At 38.7% G+C, this 21,948-nt stretch overlaps 1 protein-coding gene across 5 annotated transcripts in view; it reads right to left on the bottom strand.

Annotated features, from left to right (window-relative positions):
- Positions 1–21,948, bottom strand: part of mad1l1 (mitotic arrest deficient 1 like 1) — a 924,959-nt gene that overhangs the window by 407,668 nt on the left and 495,343 nt on the right. For all 5 annotated transcript variants that reach the window (XM_080206477.1, XM_080206479.1, XM_080206475.1 and 2 more), the window contains one exon: positions 15,577–15,781. In XM_080206477.1, coding sequence (XP_080062603.1) covers positions 15,577–15,781 — 205 coding nt within the window. The remainder of the gene's footprint in view (positions 1–15,576; positions 15,782–21,948) is intronic.

Consider the following 21,948-nt stretch of genomic DNA (forward strand, 5'->3'; position numbering starts at 1 on the left):
TGCACAGCTCTTTGTTAACCTGTCTTACTACCTTCAGAACAATTAAAGAAACATATTGCATCCTGGACTTTATGAATAGAGTAAAAAGTCTCACAACACCAGGTTAAAAGTCCAATCAGTTTATTTGATAGTAAACCCACAAGCTTTCGTCAGGTATGTGGAAGTTCTGATCAGAGAAGGGCATATAGAGGCTCACACAGTTTACAGAATACTGATTAGAATGCGAGTCTTTACAGCTAACCTGCTATTCAAGTCTTAAAGATGCAGACAATATTCACTTTATGAATAGAGGCAGAGTGTATAAAAGCCAGGAAGTTGTGCTTAATCCATGCAAAACACCAGTTCAACCCCAGTTGGACTTGTGTATCCAATATTGGGCACCACACTTCAGAAATGAAGCGAAGGTTTTAGAAAAGTCTTACTTTAGAAAGGAAGCAAAAGCTACAGAAAAATCTTATTAACATTGTTTCTGCAATTATCAATTACAGCCACACAGGTTAATAAGAAAAACTGTGTAGTTCTCCTTAGAGCAGAGAAGTTTAAAAGGTGATTTGATAGAGGTGTTTAAAATCACAAATACTTTAGATAGTGTAAGTAATGAAAAATTGCTTCCAATGGCTAAAGAGTCGATAAGCAGAGGTCACAGTTTTAAGAATATTGTCAAAGGAACCTGAAGCTACAAGTGAAAACTTTTTCTCATTTAAGTCGTTAGGATTTGAAATATACTATCAGATAAAAAGGCAGATACAGGTTCAACAGTAGCCTTCAACAGGTAATTGGGTAAATATTTGAAGGAGAAAGAATCGCAGGGAAGTAGGACTTATTAGATTATCTGTTAAAAGAGCCAGCACAAACACAAAGGGTTAGAGTGTCCTTCTGTGTTGCACCACAGTGATTCTGCTTGTTGCTTTCTAGCCTCTAGCCCAAACTCTCTTGATTCCTAAGACTATATTGTCCTTAATGAAAAGCATACAAGACTCATCAAAACAAACTTTTGTTTGGCAATCAGGTAGCATACATATCACAAAAAAAATTTAGATATGATCATTCGTGGCACTAATTATCTACCTTGAAAATTGACTCATTTTATTGGAGACAGTGTAGTGTAGTGATAATCTTGCTGGATGAGTAACCTAGATACCCAGGGTAATGCTCTGGGGATCTGGGTTTTTAATCCCATCATGTCAGATGGTGGAATTTGAATTCAATAAAATTCTGGAATCTGATGACCATGAAATCACTCTCGATTGTTATAAAAATCATCTGGTTCAGTAACGTACTTTAGGAAAAGAAGCCTGTCGTCCTTACCTGTTCTGGCCTATATGTGACTCCAGATCCACAGCAATGTAGATAGTGGAGCAATGTAGCTCTTAAATGTCCTCTGGGATGGGCAATAAATACTGGCCCAGCCAGTGACATCCACCTCTCATGAACAAGTGAATATTGATGCTGTTATTGAGATGATACTGCCATAGACCTTTAGAACTTATTGATTCTGAACAGTAGAAGAAATCTGGGATCAGAAATACACAGTGATCATAGTAAAGGTGCCTTTTTGAAAAAGTCTTTATTGCTTCAACATGCTCCAATACCTAGCATTCATATACATAAAATGTAATGCTCCAAATGGAAATCCTGATTTTGGCTATATCACTCCAAGGAATCTGTTCACAAAGTATGGTGGCACAGTGGTTAGCACTGCTGCTTCACACTGCCAGGGACCTGTGTTCAATTCTGGCCTTAGGTCACTGTCTGTGCGGAGTTTGTACGTTCTCCCTGTGTCTGCGTGGGTTTCCTCTGGTTGCCTCCCACAATCCAAAGATGGGTGGGTTAGGTTAATTGACCATGGTAAATTGACCCTAATGTCAAGGGGATTAGCAAGATAATTAGCCTAGGTGGGATTGTGGTCGGTACAGATTTGATGGGCCAAATGGCCCCCTTCTGTATTGTAGGGATCCTATGATTCCAAGAAGGTAAGAAATGATAAATCAGAGGGAGACTGCTACATGGGATATTGTTAATACTGTAAGATGTGTAACAAAGGTTCATACATACATACCCTCATACAAATTAGGAGCAGGAATAGGCCATTCAGCCCCTCAAGCCTACTCCGCAACATAATAAGATCATGGCTGACATAACTGTGGCCTATATTCCACTTTTTTTTCCCTCTCCCTATACCCTTTGACTCCCTCGTCAATTAAGCATCTGTCAGTCAGTTTTAAATATATTCATTGATCTTGCCTCAAACAATTGCTGGGGAAGAGAATTTCAGACTCATGATCCTCTAAAAGATTTCTCCCATCTCTGTTTTAAACTGGAGGCCCATTATTTTTAAACTGTGTCTCTACCACAAGGGGAAACATCCTTTTAGCACCCACCCTGTCTCCTCAAGATCTCACATGTTTTAAAACAATCATCTCTTATCTTTCTATACTCCAACAGATACAGGTCCAATCTGTGCAATATTTCATCATGAGATAGCCCCTTCATCTCAGAAATCAGTCAAGTAAACTTTCCCTTAAGTGCTTCTAATGCAATTATGATCTTTCTTAAATGAGGCCAGAATTATATACAGTACCGCAGATCTGGTCTCACTAATGCCCTGCACAATTGCAATAAAACATGCGGCAACATTCCATTTGCCTTCCCACTCACTTGCTGTACTGCAATACCAACTTTTTGAGGTTCATGTATCAGAACATGCAGATCCTGCGGTATCTCAGAATTCAGACGTCACCTATTTGGTCACAAATAATGCATAACACAAGGAAACCAAAGTAAGAGAGAAGGTGAAAGATGCCCTTTCAAAAAACAGCTTGCACAAATCATCAGAACATTCCAACATAAAGGGAACTTGAGAACCCATGGTATGCATTTACCTCTCATTACTTTTCCCATTCCTATGAACCCTTCAGATGAATGTTAAAAGGAGAAAACCTATCAAAAACTGACCGCTAAGATGAATTTAAATAGTCACTGGAATTTTGAAACTCAAAATGAAACTTTTAAACATTCAATCATTTTCCTTTTGAATTATACTTGAAATGATTTGATTTGACAAACCAGTGAGCACATTAGCTAGTCTCACTACAAGACTGAGCTACTGCTATATGAATTGTTGATAAGGAATAAGAGGCACTCAGGTAAAAAGCAGTGGTGGTGACTATTTACATCTGACACATCACACAATCTCTGCTTTTTTGCCATATGGCTCTTTTTCTCCCAAAGAAATCAGAGTACCAAATTAAACTAATCAAATAATTAATAAATACACTCTAAGCCACAAAGTCTTTACAGGACATACATGAAGTTTCATCATTTCCTTTGGGTATTAATGACCAAAGCTGAACACAATATTCAAAGCACAGTCTGACCAGGGCACTATGCCACAATAAATTTGACTAACAATATAATTAAGTATTCTGTTCATTTTGCTTACTGTTTTTCAACATTGATTTAGCAAGATTAGTGCTGAATTTGCTATTACCCCATGATCACTTCCAACATCACCTTTCCCTATTAAATTGAGATACCTGGTTTTTTTTCCATTCTGTTACCCCATATCATTGGCACATAATATCACCTTCAACAGATTTCCCCACCTGCAGATTTCATCTACCTCCTTTTGTTTTAGATCCCTAGCACTTCTTGATTCAATTGTTCCCATGTTTACTGCTATCTGGGAATTTGACAAATTTGTGCAGGGTTTCAGAATTCATAGACCTTCACAGAACCCTACAGTACAGAAGGAGGCCATTCGGCTCCAGTCTGTACTGACCACAACCCCACCCAGGCCCTATTCCCATAACTCCACATATTCACCCTGCTAATCCCCCAACACGAGGGTCAATTTAGCATAACAATTCACTTAATCATTATTTTTCAATTGTGGGAAGAAACCAGAGCACCCGAAGGAAACCTACCCAGGGCACAGGAAGAAAGTGGAAACTCCACACAGTGACTGAGGCCGGAATGGAACCTGTGTCCCTGGTGTGAGGCAGCAGTGCTAACCAACGTGCCACCATTCTGTCCATTCAAGCGATTAATGTAAATTACAAACAATAGGGTTCCCAGGACTGAACCCAGCTGTACTCATCTCTCAAATCCCATCAATCAGTTAATTGTTAAGTAGCAGATAAATACTAACCATATCTGGAAGAACTTGGTAAACGAATCAATGAGTACAACTTTGACATAACTTGGGATCAAGTTAATTGGTTGAATTTTTGGTATATGATGAAGCCCATGAAGGTGAAGAGCAAACTGGTCACAATAAACTGGAATTTGCCTGCTCAACTCCAGAAAACCCTAAAAATCAAAGTCCTGATGGAGAGGAAGTGAGCTGGAAAATTATTAGTGGTCTGTGCTGATAAATTGCATGGTTTTGGCTGGTTAAATTTAAGCATACACTTCAGATTTCTCCAAACATTTCTAAGCTCTGTGGGCTTAAATAGGCTGGGTAAAATTTGTGCATTCAACATTGGGCAAACAGGATCTTTATTGGAGTTCTTGGTTTGGAATTTCCTCAGCATGATCAGTGACTGTGCAAGTCCAACAACAGTTTAACTGAACATGAAGCAGTTCAAGAAATAAAAAACTATTTCTCTTGCTCAAGTCAGAAACTTATATCCCCCTGGATATCAATGGGGGATGGGGAAACCTATACAAAAGGAAACAAAATGCACTGCTGGCAAAAAAATTCCTAACGACAAACAACTTACATTAATAAGTTGCATCGTTTCACAACAAAAAATGGCGGGGGGGGGTAGGACGGAGGATTGATGACAAATTGATATTCATTAGATTTATAGTTACTATACATTTATCAAACCTAGAAAACCATTTTTGCTTCAAAGTTTCTTAATAGAAGCAATATTCAAATAGCCAATTTGCTGCAGGTGAGAACAACTTGGCGACACATTTTCTTCCCTTCAAATAATATTTAGAAGTCAATTGTAGCTTGAAAAGGTGCAATATTGTCATAAGATCTGATGCATAATGTGCAACTTGACACAGGTTTATGATGTGGGATGGAAATTATACAGTAATGCAAACAATATATTGTTGCTTGTAAAATACCTCTTATTGGGATACTTAAACACAAGTATTATCCATTATTCTGTATGTCTGTATAAAGTATAGAACATTTATTAATAATAGGAACCTTCAATAAAAAAAAATAGAGCTGATAAAACTGAATAATAACGCACTTTATAATTCTGGGGCTTGATATTTTTGTAACAGATCTATTCAACATTTTACATCCTGAAATTGAAGCAGTATCCATACCATAAAATCCCTACAGTGCAGAAAGAGGCTATTTGGCCCATCAAGTCTGCACTGACTTTACAGCACATTAGCACAAATGCAGCATTGGAAATGCTGAATTTCCCTCTGAAAATAAATTAATGGAATCTTATCATCCTTATCTGAGAACTGGAAATTTAAAAGCTGAGTGAGAAAATTTCACTGCCAGGAGTTCTATGCCCTCATGGCTTAGATATCCCACAATAATTAAAACAAAATCAATCCAAACTGATAATAGAAATTGTTTTATGGCCCCCTCTAGCTTTATTGAGATTCATCATTTCAAATTGAAATAATGATTATATAACATCAGTTTCGACAGTACTTTCATGAACCAACAAGGATTGACATTCTTTTTATTGTAGGAAACCAATTCAAAATGGTTGTTAAGTTACTCAAATGAAAGCTATTTCTTTGCATTAGTGTTTGCATTTGAAATGCAGTTTTTATTAAATATGGTTCTTTAGCTTCTTCTTGTTGCCTCGGTGCACAATAGTCCATGATGGTAATTGTATCAGACTGTACCCATCAGATCAGACTATGCACATCAGATCAAAGCTGAGTGGTAAACACTATCTCTTGACCAATCTCTCATGGCTTTAGATTTAAATGACACACATGCATGAGTAAACACATAGAATATGCAGAGAAAATTTAGGGCTGCAAGAGTTAATCTTTCTCATTTTTAGAAAGAAAATCATTCACATTTTTCTAATTTACACAGCGTGCTTGAGCAATCTATCCATGACAGAATGATGTGGAAAGACTCATTTACTTCAGATCTCTACCAGACAAGGCAGAGAGTCTCAGTGCCAAGTGAATATGTTGCTGTTTCCAGTCATAAAACTTCCACATTTATTCAGGCCAATAGTTTTCATACTTTCTACACATTGCCTGATTTACTGTGGAAACCACCCATGTTCTTTGTGAAAAGTTGCAGATGGAAAGTATATAAATAGAACTAACCCTCTAACTCGAAATCTATTTGATGCATTTCCACTGAGAGTGATAAAGTAACACAGATCCAGCAACTGATTTAAACTGCTGTCTTGTTATTACATATTTTTGCTTTGTGCAGCAGTTCTATATACTGCTTCCTGCTCTTCAGTTTCCACATGTCTTAGTTCATTCATTTATTAAGAGTCTAAGAAAACAAATGAAAAATTGTTGGGGTGGGGGAATAAAAATGACAACAGTTGAGGTTGTAATACGATTGCATAGTCAGGTTTAAGAATTAATAATTGATAAGAAAATAATAGAAAATGGCTACAGAAAAGATTACACTGCAAGAGAAAACCAGCTTCCTCTATGTTACAAAGATTAAGACCTTTGTACAGCTTTCAAGGACTGTGTAAACAATAGGAAGTTTTGGAGTCAGACAGTGAAACAGTGTTAGAGATAGAGGGTAGATGTTCCAAGATATGTCAGGTTCCTCAGCAATGGAGGCAAGGTTAAATGTGACGAGCTCAAGATGGTAAAAAGCTTATGTGTACTATTAGATCGAATAATGGCTGCGTACGTGTGAAGCATGATATAATATACGCAACTTTCATGTAAACATCAGAATCAGCTCTCCAAAGTAGTTAACATCACCAAATCGTCTTGAAGGCTGCTATGTACGCGCGCACACATGTACGTCATTGCTTCAATATCCAGAACTTTGTATTTTTAATGTCTCTTCCTTAGACTGTTACAAGTTCCGGAGGTTATTTGCATTATAGGAAATGTCTCTCTCTTCTGTCTCAGTTCACAGTGCAAACAGTTACAGTGAGTTGAATGTTGAAAAATCATATTTTTAAAAATAAACATTGCACAGCTTCATAACAACATGTTCAAAAAAAAGAAAACAATGGAAAGTAAGGGCAAAAAAAACTGTAAATAAACTGGTCAGAACACATCTGCAGTAACCAATTTCTGCTTTTATTCAGAAACTGTGTATGGCTAGAATTTTCTGCTTTGAGTTAGTAATAATACCACCGTGTCAGCCAATAAATTAGATGTGTGGCATGACAAAGTAGACTTACAGAAATCTATTTTACAGCAAACAGAGCCGATTCACTCAGCAAAAGCAAACTAATTGAACAGAATCAGTTTACACTACACTAAGAAAACAAAAACTACAGCTGTCGCTGAATAAAATGAGACATATTTTGCAAACATAAAGCAGTAAATATAGGATAGCTACACAATGGCAATTATTTGCAGTCTTCAGGTATGATAGAAGAATCATTTCCATTCTGATTGAGACTTTGATGTCACTACATGCAGGGTCTCGGTTTTTGTTATTCATTTGTAAGATGTCAGGATCACTGTTCAGGGCAGTATTCAATGCTGATTTACAATTGTCCTTGATAAGGTGGGAAAGAGCTGTCTTTTTAAACCAGTCAATGTGGTGCAAGTAGATTACAGTACTGTTAGAGATGGAGATCCAGGTTTTGGCACAATAACGGTTAAGTGATGGCAATATAATCCCAAATTATATTGCAATTATAATTCCAATATCGTGTATGACTTGAAGGGGAGATTGAAAATGGTGGTGCTCCAATGCTTCTGCTGTCCATGTTCTTCTAGGTGGTTGAGGTCACAGGTTTATAAAGGTGGTTTGACAAGTTGCAGCAGTGCATCTTCTAGATGGTACAAATTGTTGCCACTGCATACAGTGGAAGGAGCAAATGTTAGTGGAAGCAGTGAATATTTAAGGTGGTAGGTGAGGAGCTAGGCTGGTTAGTCTTGGATGGTATTGAGCTTTATGAGTGCAGTTAAAGCTGCACTCATCTCAGCAAGTACAGAATATTCCAGTGCACTCCTAAATTGTGCTTCATATCTGCTGGACAGGCTTTGGGGAGAAAGGAAATGAGCAACTTCCTGCAGAATATCCAGCCTCTGACCTGACCTTGTAGTCACACTATTTATATGGTTGGTGTGGTTAAATTTCTGCTCAATGGTAACCCATCAGGAGGTCAATGGTAAAGATGGATCATTGTCTGACACTTGCATAGCACAAATGTTATATGTCACATACCAATCCAAGATTCAATGGCAGGGGCAAGAGGAGGGGAATCTCCAGGAGCTGTTGGCTAATCAGTATTCTGTAAACTATGTATGACTTCATATGCCCTTCTCTGATCAGAACCTTCCACACACCTGACGAAGGAACACCGTTTCCAAAAGCTTGTGAGATTACTATCAAATAAACTGGTTGGACTCTAACCTGGTGTTGTGAGACTTGTTACTGTGTTTACCCCAGTCCAATGCCGGCATCTCTACATCATGGCTAATCAGATAGCCAGTGGTTCTCCAATTCCAGCAAGTGCAGTGTTTTCACTGATGTTTCAGTCCCCTCCCTGCCCCCACCCAGCTGCCCCACTAGCCCAGCAGCTACTCCAGCAACTCCTCCTCATCCCCAAAACAGCATCTAACCCTCCTCCCTGGAGGGGGAGACTATGGTTCCTCCTTGGTCGGTGCTACTTTTTACCCCACAGTTGCGGATAAGGGCACTGCGACCCCGAGGATCATAGCTTAATTCCTGGGAGTTCAGACCCCAACAGGTCTATTCCATCATTAGATGCTTAGGGAGTGCTAGGATCGTGAATGTGCTGAGCCACAGGCAGTGCAAAGCACCAACTGCTGTCAAGGGTGAAATGTGATTGAGGCCAAAGCTGACTGAAGTCTCTCTCCTTCCATGGCCAGAGCCTGAACCCTAAGGCTGAGCCAACATCTGCGACCTGTCCTTCCAATGATAATGGGGATATTGGGCAAGTAGATCCAGCCATCCTCTGCCAGTGTCGGTGATTCTTGCAGTGGAGGCAGCACCAGGTCAACAGCCAAGTGCAAGGAGGAGCTCTGAAGGCTTCACATGGGAGCAGCAGCTACTGAGTTACGGTCTCTGCATCTCCCAATCAAAAGAAACAAGTCAGACTGCTGACAGATTAAGGAGCGAAGAGTCTGAGTGATTGCTTTCCCCAGGCCAGATGAAGGTCAGAAAAAAAAACTAAAAGGGTGAAATACCGTGATCCAAATGTTGTAGTTCCACAAAACAGCAGAAATCTTCATACTTGCATGACTTCAGCAAAAACCCCTCGTCACCCAGAACTCTCCAGTTGACTGAACAGTTGAGGCACCTGTGTCTGCCTCAGTGTGGATGTGTCATGGCAGCTACCTGTGAACCTTGCAAACACTTGCTGGATTTGTTCGTTGTGGTCATTTACCAGTTGTAGGTTGAAGGAGTAGAAACCTTCCCTATTTATAAACTGCTGGCCGGTCTGACAAAGCCAGTGCACCAGAAAAAAACCCTATCACGAAGGCAAAGTTGATGGCCTCCTGAGCCAGAATGGCAGCATTCTTTTCAAACTTGATGCAATCTGATACCTTTGCACACAATCATCTGGATGATGCAGATATGGACAGCAAACTGAGAGATCTTGCCGATTTCAGCATCTGGTCCTGAAACGATCATCAAAAAAAAAACCTTGCCAAGGGCAATAGGTGCCTATCCACTCCTCCTCCAAAAGGGCACGGAGTCTACAGCCACAAAGTGAAAGCTAAATCCTTTGGAGGCAGTGCTGCTCATAGCAGACCACATAGCTGTGCTTTGGAGTCTGTGCCAAAGGTAGCACCTTTTTCTATGTTCTGGCCTGTAGCCAACCATTCTGCAATGTTCAGTTGCAGCTGTGAATGCTGCTTCTTTTTCAGCTGCTGGCCCTGTCCTTGCAGTTACTGAGCTGGCAATACCACAGTTACTCCTCAGTGATCTACCTGATCTCAGAATTGGTGGACTCTATATCCCTTCGCAGGTTAAATGACAAAGGTTTCAAGCTGTATTGAGTTGTGAATTTATGTTATATGAACTACCAACCATATCTTTACCGCTAACACAATCAATTACTGCAGTCTCAATGAGCTATTTTGACCATGGCAGGCCTCTGCCGATGGCTGACCTCAAGCTCGGTGCTTGCCCCCTTTTCACTTCTGAGCGCGTCAGTTGCAGGCCTCAATGACTTCCTGCTGTGAACTTGCCCCCTCTACGCTACTAGTTTCCAAATGCTGTGTGCACTGCTAGTAAAAAGCCTTAAATGGCTCTTTAAAACTTGGAATTTGTGTCCCGTCTCACCTGTGCAGGTGAGCAAAACACATAAACCTGTCCCTGGAAAAAATGGGAGGAGCCAGGAAGACATCGGGATACTGGCACACTGCCTTTTTTCTCCAATTTCCTAGGCCTTTAACAGCCGAGAGAAATTCTGTACCTTGTGTCCAAAGTGGTAAGCACCAAGGTACTTGCTATGTTTAGAATGCCATAAATTAATATCCATCTACTCTTATAAGTCAATGGCTTTTAAGTTCATCATGTCACAATTTAAAATCAAAAAGATCAGTAGTCAGCTTGACTCAGTGGTGGCACTCCCGCCCAAATCAGGCAATTATGAGTTTGAGGCACATACCAAGGACTTACAAACTAAGAAAATGTTGCATTGCTAGGAGTGACACCTTTGGAATGAGATAGTGAGCTGAAGTTCTGTTTGGCTGATGAGGTAGATTGTATCATTGGTATTATGGGGGGGATGGCATCAAATGGGGTGAAACTAGCTTGTTTTTAGCATCATGCACTCTCTATCATCCTTAATAAGGTAAACAAGAAAACAATAATTCAAATCATATTTTGGTCTATATATTCTGAAGGGCATTCAAAATTAGTTGCATCATACTATTCTGAAATGTTAAACTGTCTAAACCAAAAGACCGACAGGTTTATTAACCAAGGTCTGAAAAACAGACAGCCAACAGAACCCCGACAGAAAATAATTAAATTATTTTAAAAATTGATCAAAAACAAAGTAACTGCCTTAAATCCTGACAATTTTCTAAATCCTAAATAATGCACATTATGTAGTTTCCATGTGTTGTTTCCGTGCAGCTCGTTAAACAATTTTGCATCTTTTGTTCAGCACTATAAGCTGTTTACTACAATTACGTAAATCTGCTTGCTTTAACCTGCATTGTTGTTTTACAAGGTAGATTTGAAACACCATGTTGCAGTGCTGATTAACTCTATTTCAATGCGGCTTATTAAAAACAATCATAAGATGCAAGCTCTTTCCAGAGGATTTTCCTGTTAATCAGTATAAAGCTTCAGGATGAGCAACTAATTGTTTATTTCTTTAAAATATTCACATGCATAAATTTGCTATGCAAACCATTATACTGAATGGTGCTGATAACACTCACTGGCATCTCCATTACCACAACAATAGTACAATTTGATAACAAACATTCAGGTGTCAAGTCATCATGTCCCATTTGCATAGCTCTGATCCTGAATGAATACAATCATATTGTAGGAGAATGCCACAACTTAACTGAATAATTTGGGGGTATATCATGGGGACAGAGTTTCAATTAATTTAATGTTTTCTCCCATTCCGCTTATATAGGCTTCCTGGATTAGATCGTAGCGCCCAAATAGCAATGCAAAAATTTACTCCGAGGTCTCTTAACGTTGTTGTTCCACATCTACAACAATCGTTCTGCCAGAGTAGTCCAGAGTGATTGTTTCTTCAGACAGGGAAACATCTCACTCTAATACGGCAACTAAGATTGAGAAATTAGTGTGTGGGAAGCTCTTTGGTGTTGCAGGGTTGCAATGTGTCATCCTAGAAGTAAAATGTTGTTTCCAAAGAACTGGAATTCTTTTCAATATTCACAACAGAATGAAGGTCCAAGAATGGATATCAACAACAACTTGCATTTATATAATACCTCTGACAGAGTAAGAACAGCCCAAAACATTCAAACTGGAGAAAGGTTTATAGTGGAATTAATAGGGATCAGTACTCTGCTTTTCTTTAGATATCGGATACTGTACGTACACAACTTCAAAATTTGAAAATTACAAAACTTGTAAATATTGTAATGAGAGGATAGATTGAAGAGGACATAGATTGCTGGAAATGGTATGGCAAATTAATATTAATGCAGAGATGTATGAAGTCATAGATTTTAATAGGAAGGATGAAGAAAGGCAATATAAATTAAAACATGCAATTTTACAGGGAGTGCAAAATGGGAGACCTGGAGACTAGTGATGTGTGTCAGGGATCAATGTTGACACTGTAATTGTTTACAATTTGCATAGATGATTTGGAGTTGGGAACCAAGTGTAGTGTCAAAATTCGCAGATGACACTGAGTAGCAGAGCAAAGTGTGCAGAGGACATAAAGTCTGCAAAGGGATATAGATTGTCGAAGTGAGTGGATAAGGGCCTGGTAGATGGTGTACAATGTTGGTAAATGTGAGGTCATCCATTTTGGTAGGAATAACAGCAAAATGGACCATTATTTAAATGGTAAAAAATTGCAGCATGCTGCTGTGCAGAGGGATCTGGGTGTCCTTGTGCATGATTCACAAAAAGTTAGTTTGCATTTGCAGCAGGTAACTAAGAAGGCAGATGGAATTTTGTCCTTCATTGTTAGAAGGATGGAGTTTAAAAACAGCAAGGTTATGTTGCAGCTATATAAAGTGCTGGTGAGACCACACCTAGGGTACTGTGTACCGATTTGGTCTCCTTACTTGAGTAAGGATATATTGGCACTGGCGGAGGTGCAGAGGAGATTCCAGAGTTGAGAGGGTTGGCTTACGAGGAGAGACTGAGTAGGTTGGGGCTATACTCATTGGAATTCAGATGAGGGGAGATGTTATAGAAATATATAAGATTATGAAGGGAATAGATAAGATAGAAGCAGGGAAGTTGTTTCCACTGGCAAGTTAAACTAGAACTAGGGGGCATGGCCTCAAAATAAGGGGGAGCAGATTTAGGATTGAGTTGAGGAGGAACTTTTTCACACAAAGGGTTGTGAATCTGTGGAATTCCCTGCCTGTGAAGCAGTTGAGGATACCTCATTGAATGGTTTTAAAGCAAGGATAGATAAATTTTTGAACAGTAAAGGAATTAAGAGTTATGGTGAGCCGACGAAGAAGTGGAGCTGAAAAGATCAGCTATGATTTTATTGAATGGTGGAGCAGGTTCAAGGGGCCAGATGGCCTGCTCCTGCTCCCTGTTCTTATGTTATGAGTGTACAAATTGTTGGAAGGTAGCAATGCACACTGAAAAACAATTTTAAAAAAGGCATAAGGGATCCTCACAAACAATGATTCAGCGTCAGCTGGAGTATTATGTCCAATTTTGGGCACTGTACTTTAGGAAAGCTATGAAGACATTGGAAAGCATGCAGAAAAGATTGATTAGAATAGTTCCAGGGATGAGGGACTTCTGTTCGGAGAAGCTGGCATTATTTTCTTTAAAGAAGAAAAGATTGAGATGGGGATTTGATAGAGATGTTCAAACTCATGAAGATTAAGACAGAGTGGATAAAGGGAAATTGTTCCCATTGGTGGAAGGATTGTGAATCAAAGAACACAGATTCAAGATGACTGGCAAAAGAACCAACAGCATGAGGAAAAAAAGAGTGGTTAGGATCTGGAATCCACTGTTTGAAGGTGATTGAGACAGACCCAACTTTTATTACAATATTCAAATTTATCTGCTCAGAGGGTTGGGAACTTAAATCCCCACCGAATTTCTGCACATGCACAGACTGGGAGTGGGCTATACACGCCCAAATATGCATCTCTACATTCTTTGAGTCCAGAAAACACCTGGTCTGCCACCATTTACTCTGTAGTGTGGTGTGTTCCAGAGATGTGCTGGGGAATTCATCTTGGAAGTTTCCATGTAAGGGTTTACCCAGCAATTGTCCAGAAAAAGCCTCAGTGCCAGGGTTCGGTTCACTATCGATGTGGAATTTACATATTCTCCCCGTGTCTGCGTGGGTTTCCTCCCACAGTCTGAAAGATGTGCTGGTTAGGCGCATTAGCCATGCTAAATGCCCTCTCAGTGTACCCGAACTGGCGCCGGAGTGTGGCAACCAGGGGACTTTCACATTAGCTTCAAGGCAGTGCTAATGTAAGCCTACTTGTGACAATAATAAATAAACTTAAAACACTCATCGTTGCTTTGAAAGAGTTCAAAAGAAAAAAATTCTAACTGCAGAGTAACTATTTTAAACACTCAGTTGGAGCTCCCATATGGTACCCCGCAACCCCCACACCCCACATCACTTCGAGGACATCTCCCCAAACCCCTCCCATTGAAGTCTGAAACTGCCATCTCACTGATGTTTGAAATTCATTCTACTTTAGAAACTTACCTTCTCCCTTTCAATGACACCTTTAAACTCACTTGCTTTATGACACCTAATGCTGTAAAAGGGGGTGTGTCATGCTTCACTCTGCTCCTTCTGCACTACATCTCTGGAGGTGTTATCACCCTTCGCTTCTTCAGTCTCACCTGGCCTAAGTGGGTAAAGTCAGACAAGACAGGCACTTTCCATTTTAAGCATAGGTAAGTCACTACAAAGTGGCAATCTGCTGCTGATTGCCACTCCAAGGAAGTGACGAGCCAGTGTAAATTATCTTTCTGGTCTTGTATAGTAAAAGTTATTTTTGATTGTTCAGGCCTATGGAATCCTGTGGCTTACGTCACTGTGCAACTGTCTTGAATTTCAAACTTTGTCTATTTTAAATTATATGTTATTGGTGCCTATCTGGATCTCACCAATAGCTTGGTGGTCTCAGACCGTAACAAATTATAGTTTTCAAAAGAGAATTTAAGAAGCACCAGAAAAGAATATTTGCATAGATATAGAAAAAAGGGCAGGAAAATGGGATTAGTTAAATTGTTCTTATGGACGGCTGGTATGAAACTGATTGGTCAAATGGCCATCTCCTGTGCTGTAACCATTACAAAACAAATTTGAAGTGCATAAGGAGACATTTGGAAGGGGTAAGTTTTAATGAACATTATAGAGGAAAGAGAGGTGGAAAGGCAGAGAGGCATCAACATCGCTGCAGAGAGTCAGGCCTAGGCAGCTTAAAGCATTAGTGCCAATGGTGAAGGAAAAGAACTATTGGGATTCACAAGAGGCCGGAATTGAAAGTAGACAAGTGATCTCAGCAAACAATAGGGCTGGAGGAAGCTACAGGGGAAGACTAGGCCATGGAGGAATTTGAACTAAGAATGAGAATTTTAAATCACCGCTTTGCTGGACTGAGAGCCAACGTAGGATGAAGAGAACTTGTACAAGTTAGGATATGGAGAGTGATTTTTAGATCAGCTCAAACTTACCGAGGAAGAGCCAAGATTAGTGTTAACAAAAGCATGACGATGGCTTCAGCAGCAGATCGGCTGACATTTGCACTCAAGTCAGAACGTACCTGCAATTTCCTGAGATGGCGGCAGATTGGTTCGGGACCCCACTTGTTCAGGAACTGATCCTCCTTCCAGAATCCGCACCCGTTCTCGGAGGTATTCGCATTCTTCCTTTAAAGTCTTCTCCTCTACAAGGCGATGCTCCTTTGCCAGACTTGAGGGGTTCATACTCAAGTGAAGCACTTTTGTTTTGGTCGGATCATAATCGCCCTGAAAGGCAATGAATCTCCTAATTATTATTACAAGGATGAGAATGCTAAGTCTGGCACTAAAGCACAAATAAATTGTTTTTCAAATGCAGGTAGTATCTGAAATTAAACACCAACAGTACAAGGGTCAGAGCTGCATTTCATCCATTAACGAAACTAACCCCTCATACTGAATCTTATTGTTGTTTCATCCTTTGAGTTTAAATTAGATTGAGAACAGTTGCAAAAACAATGTTTTGATCCACTTGTTAAGTCCCCAGTGGGTAATCATTTAATTAAAACAGAATAGGTCACAAAATATACACATCAACACACCAAAGGATTCAAAAAGCCATCTCTACTATAAAACCAGATATAACTGCATGTAAATTTACTGATTCACTGGTATTACAAGGATGATATGGAGATGCCGGCTTTGGACTGGGGTAAACACAGTAAAAAGTCTCACAACACCAAGTTAAAGTCCAACAGATTTATTTGGTAGCAAAAGCCACTAGGTTTTGGAGCACTGCTCCTTTAGTATTCAAGTATTCAGTATCAAAGGAGCAGTGTTCTGGAAGTTAGTGGCTTTTGCTACCAAATAAACCTGTTGGACTTTAACCTAGCATTGTGAGACTTCTTACTGTGTTACAAGGATGGCTAGGACAGTCTGCTAAGACTGCATATCACAGTCACACTAAAGGAAATAGGCTGCAAGAAGGCTTTTCTCATTGCAAAATTATGCAGCGATCTTTTGTTCTGAAATTCACTTCCTTAAGCCACACAATTTCTCTTCCTTAAAAGCCATCTTTCTGCCTAAGCTTTGGATTAGCTCTTCAAATACCTCCTTTTGCATCCATTTTGTCCAAATGTACTCCTGAGGTGGCTTAGGATTTTTATAAAAGTGTCATGTAAGTATAAGATGTTGATGCAATTCTATGCATGTTCCTTCTTCCTTCAACCACTTGTAAAATCCTGATCCATACCTTCAACATTTTAAATCAAACAATCCTTTATTTGTTTCTCTTTTCATGAAAAAACCTGAATTTCTTTGTATCTATAATTCCTCGTACTCAACAGAATACTACTGCACAGAGCATTGTGTTATCCTGACACTGAAATCTGCTATTAAAAAGAAAACAAATATGTATCAGAGGATTAGAACATTTCTATTACCACTTCAACATATTTTAGGGCGGTGCATGTTGACAGACCGATTATAGTGTTGGCATTATTTATAGCTATGTAGTTTAGATATATAAGATAATAGATGGCTGGCAGCAACTTACAAGGCAGTAATTCAACTGAGCGGGTTGGATGACGTCAAACTGTAAAAGCTAGGCTTCAGTAATTTATGAGTGTCAACAGAATCAGAAGATTGAGTTACTGGTTCAACTCAATGCTTGGCATTTGCTATTCTTTTATTGTATAACCTAAATTTACAAAAGATTATGTTAATTTTTGAGTTACCACTGCGCAGTGGCTGTGGGGTGTGCAGGGGAGACATCATGTTTGAAGTGAAAACAGAATAAATAGGACGCTGACAGCAAATCTGACAGCCCGTGCATCTCAAGTCTGTGACATCCAATACTGCAGTATTTTAAAACCCCAGTAAAGGGAGGTAGTGGGGGAGGGGTTATTGATTAAGCAACAGATTTCTTGAAAATACAGTACACATAATATCTAAATATATTTTAAAACACACTTTGCTACTTACAACTTTCGAAAATAGTTTTGTTTGGTCAAGGTATATTTCAAGTTATTGTACATAGGAGCATTATAAATTAGATTAAAATATTAATATTTTGCTGTAAAGGTCACAGGAGTAAAAAAACTCACAGGTGCACAAAACTACTGGTCCTTTTACACTGTCAATAAAAATAATGAATTTCTGTTATCAACCATATTTAAGGCATCACGTTTGGCATGACTATGGAGAGATGAAACTCTTAACAATACCAGATATCCATGTGGTCAAGTGGACAATGTAATGAGACGGCTCAAAATTAAATCACTTTTACAGCAATTTCAATTAAGTTCAGGGTTTCAATTTCATGTGAGAACCTGAATAAATAAGTGCCCATCTAACTTAAGTGGTTATCCTAATAAAATATCCAGATAGTTATACAAAATAATACCCCAAGAAAACAGGTTACAAAGAAATACTCTTGCATTTCAGAGGAAGCTTTTGAACCAGATGTCCCAAAGGTATGGATTCTGAAAGATATTAAGGGTGCTATTTGATGGGCAAAACAGATATGCCATTTTTGCAACATGCCTGCAAGGCCAATTCTAACAAACTGGCTTCCCCATGTAGCACTCAACTTCAGGGGATTGATTTGGCGTTAATCTGAAGTAGTAGTTTCCTTTTTGCAGAAATACAAAGATCATTCTGGCAGAATCTGACAGGTATGAATGAAGCTATCCAAAGGATAACATTTAATTTCTTATAAATGTTAGCAAAATGAAATAAATGTAAAACAACTACACAACGCTCCAAATTTCTTCAAAGCTTATGAATTATTTTTGAATTGTAGTATATGTAGGAAATATGAATTTAGATTGAATGCATGTTACAACAATTGCATTGCAATCTTTACCTATTTTAAAAAAAATCAAAAGAGGAAGTTGACCAGGTTTCCTCCTTTAAAAAAGTTCAAAATAATCAACATCCTTTTGAAACAACCAGATGCTGATCACATCAGGGTTACTATGAGGGATGCATTACTCAGGCCAACTTCGTGAAGGAGCGTAACTACCATTGCTAAGGAGATACAATCATTAACCAGCAGGACTTCACATACTTAACAATTCAACTGGGTATGTTAATATGGGTTCTGTCCAAACCAAGACACTTCAATGATATCAATACTCATCAACTAAAAGCAGATATTCAATACTGAACATAAGAAATGTTGAAATTAATCTGAAATATTTGTAATAGATTTTGAAGGAATACGAATGAGAATCTTCCCAAATAAATGAACAGCCAAGTAAAATGTCTGGGAACGTGGCCAGTTTTCTTTTTTTTAAGCATCTCAGACTGTGCCAAGATATGCATCCATGAGCAGGAAAGATGCAGATTGATGTTAAGAAAATGACAGCCATTTGTTGAGAGATCTGCTGCATACATCAAAGGATGAGCTCTCTCCTGGTTGTGAAACTTGACATATAAGCTCCATTAAGTGCCAAATGTGAACCATAGATTAAAGAATTTTTTTCCATGACTATCTGGGGAAAGTAGAAGAAGTGTAATTCTTCCTTCCACTCCCCCAACCCCAGGGTAAAACAACTCTTAATTCTGAAACAAACTGACCTTCTTTTTTGCTTGACCCATTGGTTAGGCCCTTTGCTCCAGCCACATTAGCATGAAGCAATTGCTGAACCTAAACTGTGGGGTCTGAGCAAGCATGATCATCTTACACATCTGGTTATATTCACAACACCTTCTACATGCTTTACAAGATGGTCTGTGCATTCCAAGTAGACTGTTGACAGCTTGTAGAGCACAGTGCTTTAAGATTATTCTACTGGTTTTGCACATGTAAAGACAGGAACCCCTGATCTTGCTGAGTGAAATGAAACCTCAAATTGAATTAGGTCGGTGGAGTGACAAGATCACCTTGTCAGCAGCTGCTAACCGCCAAAATGTTATGCAAACTGTTGAGATTCATCAGACATTTTAGTTTTTCCCTTCCTGACTCATATTTTTTCACCTGCCGTCCCCTTCACTTGCACTTAGCTCTGCCAAATAGAAGTCCCCAGGCTAGTTAAGTTGTCACAAACAACACAATTCTTGATGCCAATGTCTTGCGTTCTGTCATTTACATTTAGTTGTTATCAACAGCCTATAAAATGCAAGTAGGGTTTTTGTATAAAACTCTGAATGTTACAAGATGATGCCAAAACAGTGGGGCTCACGTCATTATAAACTACAAGCACAAAATCATCTGAATCCATCAAAAAAATTATGACCTCTTACGTATTATTTTTACAAGCAACCTGTTAAGTTTCCTCCTGGCAGTACATACTTTATGGTTTTCATGAAGTTGTCAAATAAATATTTTACAAACCTTTGGTGATGTCAATTGCAGTAGGTTATCAATCTCTATTTTGTTCCCGAATTATGAAGTTATTGGTTATCCAAGAAAAAACTTGCATATATATTGCCCTATCCTCAAAATCTCAAAAATTCTGAAAGCATTTCATAGTCAATTAAGTGCATTTGAAATCATCACTATTTTCTATTTGAGTACATAAGAGTGGGACTTTGATAATAGTGTGGACAACAGGGAAGTAGACCGCTTAAATATCTGCATTCGGCCAGCACTGCAATCTGTCACAAAGTAATTAGAGAGTTGGTAGTAGAGGTCTCCCATTACCAAAGAAAATACTAGAGAGTCATAAAATCATTTCTATTTTATAGCTTGACAACCAAGTGATGAGATCTGTCCTTGCAGTTACCTCTGTAGCTTCACAGTTAATCTCAGCTTGGGTCGTGATGGCAGCAGACAAAACAATAGTGACTACAATTTGAGAAGTAATTCATTGGCTGTGAAATGCTTTGGAACATCATGACATGAAAAAATGCAATGCATTTTTTTCCCTTTCTGCCCTTCAAATGGTAGTAATTGACATTCATGGTAGACAATACCTCCTTCACAAACCAAAATATCTGATCTCCTGCAAAGAATATATTGGTGACATTAATTAACCAAATATTAACTGAATAACTTGCATGAGCAACTTTTTTTTTGCTTGTTAGTAATGATTTTAAAAAAGGCACCAAAGCCTTTTTGATACCAATTGGTACCAATACCTTTGAATCAATTTGAAAAAAGTCACTAAGAACTATTTACTTCCCGTTTCAGTCTTTGATTATTTGTATTTTGGTCTTTTTAAAATGACAAGTATTCATAAAATCATGAAAACTGGCTTCAAGGAATTACTGACTTCAAAATTATAGAAGAATTGAATCAACATGCACAAACATTTGAACCTGGCAACTTTGCAACTTCTGTTAAGAGGAAGGTTTCTTTGAGCAAACTCTACATGCAGGCATTGCTCCTGTTAAGATCCAGGCCAGACACTCCAAGGTTAGCCGAGATCTTAAGATTTTGACATGGGTAAACATAAGGTGTTTCACTCCATATTCAAGAGACCCACTAGTAAGTTTTTAATCAAACAAAGTTTATTTAATAACACAATTAGAATATAACAATAAAAATTAGCATAACTTTTATCAATAACAAAACATCAACATGACAGTATAACACTCAAGAGCTAGTTATCTCTGTTGTTTCAATGTAAAGAAATATCCCACAGACATATATCCTTCTTCAAAATTAGCACAAAAACAAGTACGCTCACGTGTTGCCAAATTTCCAGCTTTATAACGTTTATGAACAGAAATCCAAGCCAGCTGTTTGCAGAGAAGGATATATCCTCCAAACAGCACAACATCAGAGGTAAACTCAGTCTCTGGCAGCTTCCAACACAGCAACAGTTAAACAGCAAAAATTCCAACTCCACAGAGAAAAAAAGCCCTGTTGCTTCTCTCAGCTTCAAGCTGTTTTTGAAAACAAAATAACTGCCCCAGGCCTATCACCTGACCTGTCAATTATCCCGAATCAAACTCTAATCTGCAATCTCAGTGGAAACATTAAAACTACAGAATACTACATTAGTTCAGATTAAAATCAACATATCATCAATTATACTGCCTGAGTAACAATAAAGGACACCAGCTCCAGACAACATGGTGCCGACAAAACATCCTGCTGAGAAACATGATTAAAATACATTTCTTAAAGTCACACCCCCAACTGAATGATCCTTGATTTTGCATAAACAGGGTTACATAGGATATACGGCACAAAAACATTTGGCCCAACTATTCATCCCATATTTCCTCATCTAAGTATATAATTCCCAATTCCTTTCTCCCTTTTGCAAATAGTTCACTTTCTGTTATTCGATGGGTGTCAAAAAATAAACACAACGAAACCTTGGGAACAAAATTTCTGAACAATGCAAATGATAACAGACTATAGTTGCTTCAGCTTTCTCACCTGTTTAGAGTGTCTACAAAGCAAGTCAGCCTAGGACAATATAAGATATTTTCTGCAGTTTGGATTGGAATAAAAGGAAAAGAAAGATTAATCTTCACCTGGGAAACTTAGAAGAGAC

The sequence above is a fragment of the Carcharhinus amblyrhynchos genome, chromosome 18 (assembly GCF_965287045.1).
Source record: "Carcharhinus amblyrhynchos chromosome 18, sCarAmb.v2.hapA, whole genome shotgun sequence".
In the NCBI taxonomy this organism is placed as follows: domain Eukaryota; kingdom Metazoa; phylum Chordata; class Chondrichthyes; order Carcharhiniformes; family Carcharhinidae; genus Carcharhinus; species Carcharhinus amblyrhynchos.